The sequence below is a fragment of the Scophthalmus maximus genome, chromosome 1 (genome assembly GCF_022379125.1).
Source record: "Scophthalmus maximus strain ysfricsl-2021 chromosome 1, ASM2237912v1, whole genome shotgun sequence".
Classification (NCBI taxonomy): Eukaryota; Metazoa; Chordata; class Actinopteri; order Pleuronectiformes; family Scophthalmidae; genus Scophthalmus; species Scophthalmus maximus.
Genome location: NC_061515.1, coordinates 25,716,120 through 25,732,187, shown reverse-complemented (window position 1 = coordinate 25,732,187; position 16,068 = coordinate 25,716,120). Strand labels below are relative to the sequence as shown.

The following is a 16,068-nucleotide window of genomic DNA, read 5'->3' as shown; positions in this document are numbered from 1 at the left end:
TGTCTTCAAACAGTCTGAACAAAAAATCCCCAGGCGGCAATTCACAACAAGATAAAAAAAAAAAATTTAAAAACAGAAACCAGCTCTATAAATGCTTGTTTCTCTGTTTCAGTTCTACATACATCACCATCATGAAGATGTGATAAATAGAAGAAAAAAATATTTCAAAACTACAGACAGACTGAGGATTCTCCACCGCTCCTTTATCAGATTTAGAACCTCCTGCACTGGACATGAGACGCGAATATGTGCATTGTCGGTGTTGAGAGTGTCACAAACAGATTTGTGAAAAGACACTGTCCAGTCCAAAATATCACATCACATGAAACATCTTTTCTTCAACTTAAAAGTGCCTCCATCAGCTCACCCTTATGTGATGATGTTAGCTGTCTTTTTTATTTCAAGGAATATATCTCCAGACTAACACTATCTATAAATCCACAGTTATTTGGGATGACTCATTTATCCTAAAAAATGGCAAAATAGTTTAAAAAAATTATTCAACCAGCAGTGAAATAAGATATTTCGTTTATAATGACATAAAGTAAGTTAATCTTCACATTTCAACCCAATAATGTCTTGACATCGTTGCTTGATAAATGACTTAAACATTAATTGATTTAAAATAGCTGGCAATTGATCTGAATCTTTAAGCATGAGAGCAGATTAAATGTATATGATCCCCCATAGTCAGAGCCTGGTATGGATATTGAAATATTTTGGGCTTCTCATACTGATCTCCGAAATAATAAATATTTTCGATTACTCTGTTGAGTAAACACTTTTGGAAGAAAAGAGTGACTGCTCTAGTCTTTCATTTTGTCTCAAGACGAACGGACATGAAAACTAAAAATTACATAATAAAAATAAAACTACAGAATGAAATGAATAAAATTCAAACTCAAATTGGGAGATATTAGATCAAAACATTAAAAAGGCCTGAATCTGATCAGAGTTTCAGTTCAAACCTTCAGGTGACAGTTTGTGTTTAAAGAAAGGAAGGCCTCCAAAAAAATTTTTTAAATTCATTATTCATCAGCTAATTTCTAGTGACAAATCAAATCTGAATCCTCTGTATCGGTGGAAGTTTAACTGTGGTCAAACCAAGTCATGCCGGAGGAATCGTTCTATTTGGAGTCTGGGTGAGGATTTTTGAAAAGTGAAAGGCAGCTTCTTTCTTTTTCTTTTTTTTTAGTGTGGACTTTTGGTTTTCTGTGTGTGTGTACGCATGCACACACAACAGAGAGGGGGTGGGCAGGGCCTCGGCGTCCTCCTGGTAAAGTGATGTAGTTTGAGAGCAGCACTTTCAGCACTCTGAGGGCTGGCCTCCGTCCCACCGACTCCCATCTCATGACCAAATTACAAGAGAAAATACAGGAGAGGCAGACAAACGCTGAGCCCGGCCATCGGTGTCACCAACCACATATTTCTGCGGTTTTCTGTATGCCACCTGTGCCTCTGTCCAGCCCCCTCCATCTGCGGCCGGGTGCCCAACAGCACCCTCACTTCCCTCGTGTCTCTGGTGTGGTTTATGGTTTTTATTTTGCAACTTTGCCCGTGAAAGCGGACCTGCTAACGCCTGCGCGCGAGAGAGCAGAGAGAGCTTCCTCTCAGAGCAACACTTTCTTCATTTTGTCGTCGTCCCCCCCCCCCCCTCCTCCCTCCCTCCCTCCCCGTCTCCTCAGTCTGACAGCCGAGCAGCTTGGCAGGCGTACAGCTCCGAGCTCGGCGCAGCGCAGCAGCCCCCTCGCCCTCCACAAATGTATTTTTTATTCCCTAACGGCGGGTCCCACGGACCCCTCCTCTCACACCTGTCTCACACACACCCCTGGGGCCGGGCTGATTTTTTTTCGTATTTTTCAGTGCACCCAAAAATGTCGATTTGTATTGTAGAAAGTGATGGCCGGGGAAAAAGGCTGCAGCCTTGTAGGTTTTTATGCCTACCGAGCCTCCTCACTGTCTCAGTGTGCGTAGCTGGGGCTCCAGCGAGGCAGCAGGCAGCACTGAGGAGGACCGGGACTCACTCACATGGCTGGGAGGTGAAGATGTGAAGGGCCAGGAAGGAAGGATGTGGGGTGGGATACTCAGTTTTTGGGGGGTCAATTTTTTGGGACTGGGACCCCAACGCCCCTGACACCCCTGACACCCACCCCCCCACCCCCCCCTCTTCCTAGGAACAGAAGCAGGAGCAACCAGAAACCCCCAACAGGCCTTTCTTTTTTTTTTTCTGCTCTCACTTAAGTAAACCGTGGTGTATTCCCAATGATGTGTTTGTAAAGCATGTGTGTGTGTGTGTGTGTTGCAGTGATGTTTTCAGGCCTGTCGGGGTTTTTTTTTTTTTTTTTTTTCTTCCATTTTTATTTTTTATTTTTGACATCGTTGTTGTCCTGTACCCTAAATGCAGCGTGTGGGTGGGTGGGATGGATGGGATGGATGGACGGGTGTCAGCGCGTGTGTGTGTGTGTTATCTTTCTGATTTTTAAAAAAAAAAACGTGTTATCTTTTGAGGACTAGCTCTTAACCATGGACTAGTGTCTAGTTTGTGACATTGACCTGTGCATCCACATCAGAGCACCCACACAAAACTGGGGCAGGAGGAGGGGAGGTGGGTGTGTGGTCAGATAACTACCAGTGTTCATAGGTAGTCAGTTGTTAGGGCTAGTTACACCTTCCATCATTTGGTTTATGGTCTCTGCAGCGGACGGTAAGTGAATCTTTTTTTCTTTTTTCTTTCTCTGAAGCCTTTAAAATGGCCTCTGTTGCTGTGAGAGAAAAAAAAAGAGCAACAGGCCACAGTGGAGATTTCCTCAGCCCTGCGCTGCTTCTCTCTCTCTCTTTATCTCTCTCTCTCTCCTTTCTTTCTTTCTTTCTTTCTTTCCATCCACCACCGTTTTAGTTGTGCTCCCCCCCCCCCCCCCCCCCCCCACCCCCGTCTCTCCTCACCCCTCCTCTGTATACCTCTCTCTCTCCGTTTCATGTTTTTTGTTTGTGTCTTTCAGTGAGTCTGGGAGTTTGGGTGTGAATCTTAACGCTTGTCCGTCACTGCTCTCCTCGCTGACATGACCTCTGGTTTCCTCCCTCAGCAGAGCTCGGTCACTGTACGGCTCCATAAGATGTCATGTCAGCAGTCCAGGTGTTTTTTTCCTCCATTGTTATCTTAGATGATGACCTCACTTCACTTTTTAAAATTCTAATCCGGTTTTCCCTAATCAAAGTTTAGAATTTTGCTTTGACATCAGATACACATGATTTAATTTTTTTTATCACTTAAATCCAGCTTTTCTGAAAAGTAGAAAGTCTTAAGTACACCAGATGAGATGTGGTGTGAAAGTAACAGCAGAACTTTTTTTCCCCCGGTTACACCCTACATGTGTGCATGTCTATTTAGTATCTCGTTATGGAGACAACAGTTTAATCAACTGATAGAAAATTAATCAGGGACAAATGTGATGATAAAATAAACGAAAGGTAATAATTAGGGAACTCTCCTCTGGTTCCAGCTTGTCAAATGTGAGCATTTTATGCTTTTTTTCACCAGACACCCCCTCTAGAGCTCTGCTGCAGTTATCATGTGTATACTGTATGAATATAAGAGAGATAGAACCATGTACATTTGTTAAAATTACTTTTTAACTTTACTTTTTTAGTAAAGAAATTATTGTATTATTATCAAATGTCTTGGTTTGTCACTAAATTAGTAAAAGCAGACTCAGTCCTACCTGGTTGTTTTATTCAATTGATTTTCCAGAAAATCTATTTGATCACATCATTGTTCCCACCTCACCCGCCCCTCCTTTGTAATTATACAGTGAATATTCTACATTTTGTTTCCACATCTATGTACTAGAATAGAGCTGCAACAGTTAATTGATTAGTAATTGACTGCTAAATTAATCGGCAACTATTTTGATAATCGGCTCAAGTAGTTTTTTTGTGATCAAAAAAGTCCTAATTCTCTGATTTCAGCTTCTTAAATGTGAATGTTCTTCTGGTTTCTTTGCGCCTCTGTGACAGTAAACCGAACATCTTTGGTGTGTGGGCAGAACATCTCTGGGGTTTTGGGAAACATTTTTCACCATTTCATGACATTTTATGGGCCGCACAACTAGTCGATTAATCGAGAAAATAATCGCCAGATTAATCGACGATGAAAACAATGGTAAGTTGCAGCCCCGTGCTCGAGCTGAGCCGGGTCGGCCTCCTCCGTCTCGTTTGCCTGCTTTCACAGTGGAACGGCTCAATTCGGCTCACATGACCGATGTCTGTTAGCCTCGCTGATTGGTGATGTGGCTTTTGATATAATGGGATCCATTAGCCTTGGATCAGTTTTTTTTCTTTTTGTTTCTGCATGCTAAATAAAATCGAGCAGTTGGGATCATTCTCTCTCTGACTCCCAGCTGCCTGAGCGGTTCAGGCCCGAAGTGAAGTGACGTCAGTTGTGCGCGCGTGACCTGAAGGGCCTCAGCTGGATCGATCACCAGTGGGTGAATTCTTTCCCGTCCCACTAACTCGCCTTTTTTTCTCTTGCAGTGTTGAGGGCGTGGTCCTGTGCAGGCCTTCAGGTACAGTAACAGAATGCTCAGCTCATCACACTGTGTCTGTTTCCCCACCGCACGTTGCAGTTCACCCCCTCTCACTTGGCAAATGCTTTTTCTTTTTTTTTCTTTTTTTTAACGTGATGATGTTTGACTGCAGACATGGAAACTTTAGGAAATGAAAGAAGATTTATTCAGATCAGACGTGTCCGTCCACAATCGCAGCAATGACAGTGACACCAGTTCCAAAATCAATGTAAGCATATTGGTTTACATCCAATATATATATAAGAATTCATTGATCAGCTTTTCTTCTTCTATTCGGTCACAAAAACTTATTTAAATCCTCAACAGTCCAATATTATTTTTTTTAATTAAGATTTGCTGATGAGCCGGGATTAGTTAATTAAATCGAGATGCTTCTAATTTACATGACATGTTTAGAAAACATCTGTATAAAGTAGATCACCGCGCCAGCATCAAGAAATACTTCTGTACCGTTAGCTCGTCAAATAATCTCACAGGATTTTTCATATCGTTTTATTACATATTTAGATGAGTCATTAATAAGAGGTACTTTTACTGTCTGGACATGACATGATTTCCTATAAAGAAGCTTCCGAGTTTGCAGTTTTAATAATTATTTCTTGTCTTGTGTTTGGATCAGCCTGGTGATTTTTTTGCCATGTTCTCAGCTGCTGGCCCTCTGCCACACAAGTTAGTGATGTTAAATCCTTGGAAATTTTGAAGTTATTTTGTGAATTATTTAATCAGTGTAACAATTATGTAAATATTCTAATATGGAAAAATGCCTGAGCATATTAATCTACACCAAAAAAAGTATTTTGCTCACTACACATCTCTACACTGTCAGACCAAAAAAATACAAAATGGTGGCAGATGACAAATCCAGTTTCTCTCATAATATTCTACATTTTGAACATCATTTCAGATTTGATTGCATTTCTCAGCAGCAGAAAAGCTTCTCGCCCGCCCTTCTTTATAAGCAATGTGCAGCTATTACACATCATGTTATGAATGACATTATAAATTCATACAAAGTAAGGCATGTTTTGTTTTTTTTCTATCAGAGGTTTAGTAATCAATTGGTAGGTAACTAAGGTGACAACTGGAGAATTTGTGACAGAAATGAGGAGAGGAAAATCAAACAAATGTGTTATATGTTTGCATTGTTCAAGGGATTGCGTGTGCAGTGTGAGGAAGCGCATGGACGTATCACGCCTCTGCGTCCGGGGCGCGCTCTAGCAGCACATCATGTTTTGCAGATATGTACTGAATCACTCCAAATCATTATGTGCTGCCACTGCGAGCCCTGAGCCGAGCTCCATGCCCTCGGACGAGTCTGCTTTATTTAGACGTTTTGTAGGAAATATGTATTTACTCTGGTGCTGTACTGGTGCTACCAACTAGAACGGCAACAACAGTCCCCATGTGAAACCACATTTGAATCCACTAGATGTGCACGCAAATTTTTTTCTTTTGTGTATTTTAATACTGCAACAGTTAATCGATTACTGATCGATTACTAAATTAATCGCCAACTATTTTGATAATTGATAAATCGGTTTGAGTACTTTTTACGGGGGGGGGGGGAGCCCAAATTCTCTGATTTCAGCTTCTTAAATGTGAATATGTTCTGGTTTCTTTGCTCCTCTGTGACAGTGAACTAAATCTCTTTGGTGTGTGGACGAGACAAAACATCATGTTGGGGTTCTGGGAAACTCGATCGACATTTTTCACAATTTTATGACATTTTATGGGCCAAACAACTGATCGATTGATCGAGAAAATTATCGACAGATTAATCGGTTATGAAAATAATCATAAGTTGCAGCCCTAGTGTATTTATCTTTGTTGTTTGTGTTGGTTTCTTAAAACGAACCAGAATGAGGCAAATAACGGTTTTCGCATTGAGAAAATGAGACAAATTGAAAAACATTACATTTTATCTTATTGGCCAGTGTTGTGACTTGTTTTAATGGAACGAGTTTGATAATTGATTAAATGACATGTCAGGAGGACAGCTTTTATATTTTTTGATAATTGACGGGGTTTGGTGTAGCGACTGACGACCACAGCATGGAGGCTGTTTATTCTCATTAACATTCATTATTAAAACCAGTTTCATTGTAGTCAACTCTTCACTGAGGAAATGTGAGAACACAATGGACCCAGGTCAATAAATTGAATTGACAAATTGTGCGACACAAACTAGATTTCATTTTTACAATAATTTGCACACGATAAATATCCTCAAACATTTTCACATTTCGGAATGTCAATCAAAATTGCCTTTGACGCCAATTACTGAAGTATGAGAGCAAAGCGTATGTCCTGCACACGTTTTATAAAAATCCAAATCATTTGTGTGTGGTTGTGTAGCTGCTAACTGTCTAGTGGAACATCTCGGCTGTGTTAAAGCGCTGGTGCTGAGATGGGACAGATGTGTGATAATCTGTCCGTGTTCATGATGTTACAGATAATAAAAAGAATAAATAAAAAAGCCGCTGGCCTGTTCCCTGACATCAGCACCGGCCGTTAAAGTAACTAGTTACTCCTTTCCCCCAAAAGAATATTTTATCATTAACAAGTTTTATCCTAAACTTGGGGGTATTTGAGATCATGAAAAGTAACATTATGGACACTACAGTGTCCTTGGTCAGAGCATCACACATACATTTGATTTATTATTATTATTAGAGCCTGATATGGAATCTTTGAGGATCAATGCTGATATAAGATATTGATACCAATATAAATAGAAATCACAAATACAACCAAATGTATAGAATTAAGAAAATGAACATGATTTCTTTTTAACATAAAAATGTAAACATGAATACACAAAATTTCTGCATTGTTTACTTTCAAAGCAGTGCTTATCATCCAACAAACGCCTGTGTGTGTGTGTGTGTGTGTGTGTGTGTGTCAGGCTGTAGCAGCACATCATTACTGGTATTTGTCCTCTGCTTTACCAGTGTGATATGTGCTGCTGCTGTCAGACACACACTCCTCGTCATCACCATCTTCCTCCAACAGGGGAACAAGTGTGTTTGTACCTCATGTTTTTCTTGTAACCTGTGAGTATGTTTGTACACTGTGTGATTTAATAAACACAACCTGTTTAATGTTGGTCTCCGATTGTCGACGGTTACATTTGGATGATTGCTGTTCCACTGATTATTTTAGGCCAGCACCCCTGACAAAATGTGTCACCTCCTTGTATCTACTATGCAGGTCTTGATTCTAAATATTAATACTGAACTAATAAAAGAGCCTTCGAATTTCCGTCTGCCAAAGCCTCTTCGACTCTGGTTTCCTTTTATCTTAACATTGTCTCACAAATCTGTCTCCTGCATGAGAAGAATATTGTTACACTCACGGATTCGGATACGGTCGGGTTGAGATTAAATATAATGGACCATACGAACTAGACAATCATCTTTATGAGTCACTCCTTCCTACAGATCCTCCAAAGTAAAACTACTGCGGTGTACTTCACTATAATACTGTGACCTTTCTTACAGGCCGAACATGGTGTGATTGTTGTTGGGGCCGTGGCTCAGGGGAAAATATAGTTACTGCATGTGGTTACTCTCCAGCACAATGGAAATGTATTCATCCTGTTCAGGGTTCTGTTATATATGAACACAACTAAGACATGGTGATAAATATGAATGTCTATAAAATCTTAAACAGACAGAGGTTCACAAATCTATATCAACAAGCAACATTCAACTAAAACCTCACAACAGGGAGAGCTTAATCAACTTGCTTGTTTTTCCCGATTGAATAAATATGAAAAGGTCTCTGTTCTATCTTAACCCGGGTTATTTAACCACATCTTAAGGTCGGTGTTAAGAGTTTAACGAGACAATAAAAGCGGACATTATGAGCCAAACTCAAACAAGGTCAACTGAATGTAATAGCAGCCAACAGCCTCAGAGAGAAATCACAGCGAAATGCAGAAGAACAGCGCGGTGTGAAAGCAAAATATGTACGCGGTCGTTACAACGCCACAACAGACAAAAAACAGAGCTGCACTGTGTATATACAATATTAACAGGAGAAAAACAATTATCCCTTGTGTTCTCTCAACTTCCAGAATTGAGTTTCATATGGCAGCTTGGTACGGGTTATTGCTTTTAGACCTCTGAACAGACCAACCGTGGGACGAGCTTCTTTTTGACCTTCACAATATTTAACCAAATGAGGTGATGTGGACATTCTGGCTGTTACATGGTTATTCATTAAGTACAGAACACAGTCCAATAGTTGTAGTGCCGATAACATTTTAAGACCTTTCATCTTGGAATGACACCTGATGGTGCTCTTATTGATTTCACGTGCCCCTGACAGATTAATCAACATATAAGGTCAATGCTCAATTAAAAGGGAGCAATCTTATTTCCTACAACTAAAATAAATGAAATTCCTTTGATACATAAGTATAAAACAAAAGTATTCAACACCGGTCCCAGTCTGGTGACCTCATGAAACTGGAGTGTGAATCAAAATTGAGCGCTGAGAAAAAAAAGAGCGAACCTGGAGTCTGTTTTGTTTTATAATTACAACTTTAATACATTCACACAGGAGGTTCGGCTTCCACATTCGTTAATATCACAAAATGTTCACTCTCCACAGACACGTTTTTATCTCTGAAACAAAATGAGATGCCGTCTTCGGATACCAGGCAACTGAGTAAATGACCTGACCCTTTGTGTCCTTAAGACTGAGGAGACGTTAAGACGATCACATTAAAGATATGCCGGAACCAATCCCCCTAAATGTTTTGCCGAGCTAAATACTCACTCTTGTGTCGACATCTGCTACTACAAAATGTAGTAGAACATTTTTTTTTTTTTTTAATGTGGTGAGACTGATTTGAACATGAAACACGAGACAAATGTTTCACCACGTCGATGAAGCAGGTTTCTCTGCTGCATCGGGTTTTTTTGTCTGACTTCTCGTTTAAAGAAACACAGGGAGAATGAATCCTAGCAACTAACCTCTAATTGCTAGGACGTTTTGGACGTTCGTGTACTAAGCAACATTGGACGAAGACTAAAATAAAAATGTCTTGTAGTAAAAGTGATTCAAACATTTTTTTCTACTGGAGCCGACAAATCTCACAGTAGTAGACACAAAGACTACTGTATTTAGTTTACTGTAATGTTGGTGGTTGGCATCGTCTGGCACAATGGATCAGTCCGTTTCATTACAACATTCTAGGATAGTTCTGTCCGTCGGGAAGTGAAAGGTCAGCGGGAGAGCAGAGGAAGGTCACTGGGATTCATGATGAGGCTGGAGTCCAGGTTCAGGTTATCTATGGAGACAAAATCTATTTGCAGCTGCATTAAAAGAGTCTTGGTACTTTTTTCCCTTTTGAGTGTCTATGGTATCTTTTAAAATTGTTAAGATAACGTTTGTTTGTAGAAAAAACATCTGACATCAGACATCTGATATAGATATAACTTCACCTTGATCGAAGTTGTTGAGTTTTTTGGAGTTGGACCCCTCCATGTCCACAAGGTCACTGTTGACATCGGAGTCGTTCAGAGCACTAAGGGTCACATCTAAAGTATATATTGTAAGTTGGAATTCACAAAAATGAGCTGGAAGTCATCAGTTCGACAAGTTGAGACATGGCTTTCAGATACGCAAATAACATGATGGATGTGGAAAGACGTTGTGTCTGATCAGTTACCGATGAATATGTGTACAGCAAGAGTAATATAAAATGATTGTGGTAGTAAAACAGTGTAGATTCTACTACCTGATAGGATGAACACACCTCTTCTCAAAAATCCAGATGTTAATATTCTGCCCAATATGCGGTCTATATTGATATTCTGTCTAACATACTGAAAAGCTCTGACTTAGGGCTGGGCAATATGGCCATAGGTGTTATCAAGATAAAAGTGTTCATATGAGTTGATAACAATATGAATGTGTAAACTCTTCCTTATGGACAGAGAATGACAAACAGCAAAACATTTCACAAATCTGAGGGAGAACATTAAAACCAATTATACCTCCTCACTGCACATTACATAAGCAATGTGTCACTATATATTTTACTTTCGTTATATTGTTATTGCTGAATATTATATTGTTGGGTTCATAAAGTGCTTATTTTTTCCTCTGTGATTTTCAAGTTAAATACAAATAAAGTTTATACAGGAAAAAAAAAGTGGCGAGTGAGATAATACTAATTGGTTAATAATTTTTTATTAACACCTTTCATAATATGAAATGCTGCTAAAACTACTTGACATCAGTGAATATAAAATCAACAGATACCAATTATTAAAAATTGAGAGAATTAAACAAATGAGAAACAATAAGATGGGTAAAATTCAAATTGGTCACAAACATGAAGTTAAGGGTCATGATCTTGATGTTATTTAAATTAAGTTAAAAAGGCCATAAAAGTCGTGAGCTGCGTTTTTTTAAAGAATTCAACAGAGGTTATGTGTTTAATAATTTAGCATGGCCCCAGAGGGATGATCTAAAAATCGAAGTGGCCCTCGATAGGAAAAAGGTTCCCCACCCCTGATTCATAGGATGGAAATGAACAATATTCCACCTCCTTCGAACTGATTGAACACCGTCACTCACCTGCCGTCTTCTGTTTCTTCAGGGGGGCCTGGCTGGAAGGCGGCCCCTGTAATCCTGACGGCAACACCGCTGGTGCTGTGGGCACAGAGATGACGGTCGGGGTGCCCTGCGTTGCCATGGTGAGAGGAGCTGTAGCTTTCTTGACGACCTTCTTGGGCCCGTCTGAGGAGGCGGGCGGAGCTCCGTCTTCATACAGCTTCCTCTTTGCCATGCTCTTTGTCGGACCACTGCAGGGAAGATGGGAACTGAAGTAACGTCATTTAACTATACTATTTATTCTAATTGAATCTTTTGAAACAGAAGCACATTTTGTCAGGATGTTGACTGAATGATTCCGTCTGTAAAATAAGCTCCATGTACTCGCATATTTATTTACAAATGACTGCATCCCCAGCTGTAATACCACTGCTTCGGCTCATCAATGTGCCTTTTTCTCCCTCACAGTCATCTGACTGTAGCAATAATTCAGTACTATGGCTGATCCCCTGATTTGTGGAAATGAAACCTACACAGCACCGGAGCTGCAGTGAGCCGTTTGATGGATGGGAGGGCTTTTTTTCCCCCCACTAAAGCACAGGTTCCTGAGAAGTGTGGAGGTCACCACAAATACATCGTATAGGCTGATACAACTTGCAGACTGAGAGGGTCGATCACAGAATGTATATAAAAGATGGACGACATGACAGCTCGCAGAATGGAACCATATCATTTTGATCGCCCCCTGGTGGCTGACTGCAGTATAGGCCATGAACCCACTTTAGTGGATGATTATTGGACCAAACTAGTGCACATTAAATTATTTTTTTCTCAAAGATCATTTCTGTCTTTTAAGGTCGTTTTTATCCCACTATGTATTTACAAGTGTTCATGTTACTGGTTCAGTTATTTAATGTTATTAAAATGAGTGACACGCCATGACCGACTGGTGATGGGCCAAATTTATGTATCAGCTGGACCACGATCACTACTGCGCAGACTCACGTCTCCAAATGACATTACCAATATGCAGCAACTTTGGCTGTGATATTTTAATTGATTTTGTGTTTATAATGAGAAGTGGCGACACATCATCCATTCTTGTATTACAGTATATGGGTTTGACCAGCGACCAGCCCGGTTACCCTGAAAACTTATTTTTGCACTATAAATGTTTAATGATATATATGTAGAGCTGCAATGGGTAATTGTTAATCTAATCCTTGGCCTTCATGGCAGTCTTGTAAGTTTGATATTTGTCCAACTCCTGGGCTTTTGTTGGATTCCAGTGTAGAAAGGAGAGTTCTCTGCTCTCATTGGACCACCCCTAATGGGGAACTCATTTAATAAACTGCAAAAAATCTATTGAGGATTGACTTTAGAAATGTCTGTATTTCTGTTTAATGTTTTTGTTATTTCCTCTATACCCTGGATACTGTCTACGCTGACAGCAGCTACATTTCAGTCTAAAAACCTGAAATCTATTTGGGGGCGACTTGTTCAATTAAGGTAAATTGCTGTGTCCCAACTTGGGAGAAAGCTGATTTCTGAGTCACGGGTCAAGGTTAGGATTAGGATTAGGCAAGTAATGGTTATGATAAGTCTCTAAGAGATGAATGGAAGTCTTTTTTATGTCCACAAAGGTGACCTGTGACAACAATGTGTGCCTTACCCTGCTGGACTGGAGTCTGCCACTGGGTGAAGCTGCATGGTGAGCTCTCCTAGTTTGGTGAAGGCAGCTCCAGCTGCAGAGAAGATCTCCCCAACCTATCACACACACACACACACACACACACACACACAGTGGGGAAAAAAACAGGTGTCACATTGTGTCTCATTCAACAAGGGGTGGACATGAACGCATGTACAATGAAATAATTAGTGGACAAATGTGTGGAGATACTTGAACAATGGAGTGACGTGACAACTCCACATGGGATTCTGACAACATGAGCATCAATGTCCTTCCACCATGTGATGGAGCCTGGTGCATTAGAGGTTTTTTGAAACCGCAAAAAGTGACCTGCAGTAGCTGAGCCGCGCTGACTGACTGACAAAATTATAAACGCAACACTTTCGTTTTTGCCCCCATATTTCATGAGCTGAACTCAAAGATCTAAGACTTTTTCTGTGTACACAAAAGGCTTATTTCTCTCAAATATTGTTCACAAATCTGTCTAAATCTGTGTTAGTGAGCACTTCTCCTTTGCCGAGATAATCCATCCACCTCACAGGTGTGTCTTAGGCTGGCCACAATAAAAGGCCACTCTGTATTGGTTGGGTCCGGGGGGGGGGGGGGGGGGGTCCGAAAACCAGTCAGTATCTGGTGTGACCACCATTTGCCTCACGCAGTGCAACACATCTTCGCATAGAGTTGATCAGGTTGTTGATTGTGGCCTGTGGAATGTTGGTCCTCTTCAATGGCTGTGCCAAGTTGCTGGATATTGGCAGGACCTGGAACACGCTGTCGTATACGCCGATCCAGAGCATCCCGAACATGCTCAATGGGTGACATGTCCGGTGAGTATGCTGGCCATGCAAGAACTGGGATGTTTTCAGCTTCCAGGGAATTGTGTACAGATCCTTGCAACATGGGGCCGTGCATTATCATCCTGCAACATGAGGTGATTGTCGTGGATGAATGGCACAACAATGGGCCTCAGGATCTCGTCACAGTATCTCTGTGCATTCAGTAACATGCACCTGTGTTCGTTGTCCATAACATACGCCTGGCCATACCATAACCCCACCGCCACCATGACCACTCGATCCACAACGTTGACATCAGCAAACCGCTCACCCACACGACGCCATACACGCTGTCTGCCATCTGCCCTGTACAGTGAAAACCGGGATTCACCCGTGAAGAGAACACCTCTCCAAAGTGCCAGACGCCATCGAATGTGAGCATTTGCCCACTGACGACGCACTGCAGTCGGGTCGAGACCCCGATGAGGACGACGAGCATGCAGACGAGCTTCCCCTGAGACGGTTTCTGACAGTTTGTGCAGAAATTCTTTGGTTATGCAAACCGATTGTTGCAGCAGTTCTCCGGGCGGCTGGTCTCAGACGATGTTGGAGGTGAAGATGCTGGATGTGGAGGTCCTGGGCTGGTGTGGTTACACGTGGTCTGCGGTTGTGAGGCCGGTTGGATGCACTGCTAAATTCTCTGAAATGCCTTTGGAGACGGCTTATGGTAGAGAAATGAGCATTCAATTCACGGCCAATTGCACGCTCCCTCAAAACTTGCGACATCTGTGGCGTTGTGCTGTGATACAACTGCACATTTCAGAGTGACCTTTCATTGTGGCCAGCCTGAGACACACCTGTAATAATCATGCTGTCCAATCAGCATCTTGATATGCCACACCTGTGAGGTGGAGGGATTATCTCGTGCTCACTGACACAGATTGACAGATTTGTGAACAATATTTGAGAGAAATAAGCCTTTTGTGTACATAGAAAAAGTCTTAGATCTTTGAGTTCAGCTCGGGAAAAATGGGGGCAAAAACAAAAAGTGTTGCGTTTATAATTTTGTTCAGTGTATATTTAAATATATATCTTCAGGAAATAATCTGTTCCTCAAAATTCCTGCCGGTACAAAGTGCAGTATTTATGTTCAGTAATTGTTCTGTGCTGTTATTATTTTAACGCAAAGAACATTTCCATATCACACAATTACCATATACATATATACAATACTTTAACGTTTCAGCAGTTATTTCTTTTTTTTGGTGTATATTTGACACAGCTGATGACAAAAAGGAGGCGATCTTCTGCGGAGCTCTCGCGAGCAGCAGCGGGAATCACTGTACCGGTCCGTCGAGGGTCTGTGTGCACCTAACCGGGGACCGTTCACCTAACCGGGGACCGCGCGGACCCCACGACAGCTCCATACTCACTTTGGTGGAGGCTGACGTCATTCTACCGGTCCGTGCGTTATGGCAGACGAGGACCCAGCGACGCCTTCCACGTTGGCTCGAGTAGCCGCTAAGATGCTAACGGCTTGGTTGAATCGCATCGGCCGTTGCGCCGGTGCCACGGAGCGGCTACAAGTCTCCCCTCGTCCCGGTCTCAGCGTCGGTGCCCGGAGAAATCCGGCGTTGGGGCAACACACCCGTGCATTGTGCTGTTAACGTTTTGACATCGCCGCCGCTAATACAACGTCACCGCTCGAGGAGCTGTGCTTGCGGACATGTTGTGGCGCCACGACAACAGCTCGCCGCCACAGGAGGCATCACATGCACATATGATAAAGAACTGGATGGCTAATGGAAAATGGCGGCGCCGTTGAAATGCCCGCCTGGCGAAAGAAAAAAGTTACCAGCTTCCGGGTTACTTCCGGTACTGCGGCCCCTAGTGGCCAAGTAGAGTTACTTCCATCATTTATGATATAGTCAGCCTATATCACGTTCTCTGCAATAAATCCCAAACAGACAAAATCATTTCATTCCATCTGGGTTATTAGCAGAAATGAAAGAAAACTACCAACTGGATTACAGAGTATGAATGATACTTGGTGACACGACGTGTCCAAATATTTAAACAAATGATTTAGTCTTGGCTAAGCTTGCATCTATATCACTCTACAGGAGGAAGATACATACAGTTAAATGTCAGGATCCACTCTGTTTGGAAGGCTAGTGATTAGACCAAGTTATTAAATTCTTTCATCTCATTTCTCAGAATGTCCACCATATACTGTCCAGCTGTTGATGCGTCATTCTGTCCCATGTATCTGCCCCTCAGAGTCATGAGCAGGGCATCTTACGTTAGGGTGCGTCTTTAATTGAAACACCCATTTCACATGATAGCATCAGAGCAACTATGATCAAGTTGACATTCTTAATGGTTAACTCAAGCCACATTCTCTAGTTATGTACCAGCAGGATCTTTGAGTTTGCTGTTTAAAAAA

At 41.6% G+C, this 16,068-nt stretch overlaps 1 protein-coding gene across 4 annotated transcripts; it reads right to left on the bottom strand.

Moving 5' to 3' along the window:
- Positions 1 to 9,111: 9,111 nt before the first annotated feature.
- On the bottom strand, positions 9,112 to 15,466 carry LOC118302297 (chromatin complexes subunit BAP18). 4 transcript variants are annotated; one of them, XM_035628337.2, is made up of 5 exons: positions 15,056 to 15,466; positions 12,826 to 12,920; positions 11,178 to 11,422; positions 10,037 to 10,132; positions 9,112 to 9,897 (listed from the first exon to the last, which is right to left on the bottom strand). In XM_035628337.2, the coding sequence occupies exons 1-5, from the start codon at positions 15,074 to 15,076 to the stop codon at positions 9,818 to 9,820; spliced, it is 537 nt and encodes a 178-aa protein (XP_035484230.1). In that variant the 5' UTR covers positions 15,077 to 15,466; the 3' UTR covers positions 9,112 to 9,817. The 4 variants fall into 4 exon arrangements, with proteins under 4 accessions (XP_035484230.1, XP_035484243.1, XP_035484234.1 ...); XM_035628350.2 differs by having other exon boundaries at positions 11,178 to 11,404; positions 15,056 to 15,464; XM_035628341.2 differs by having other exon boundaries at positions 9,112 to 9,882; positions 15,056 to 15,461.
- Positions 15,467 to 16,068: the final 602 nt, after the last annotated feature.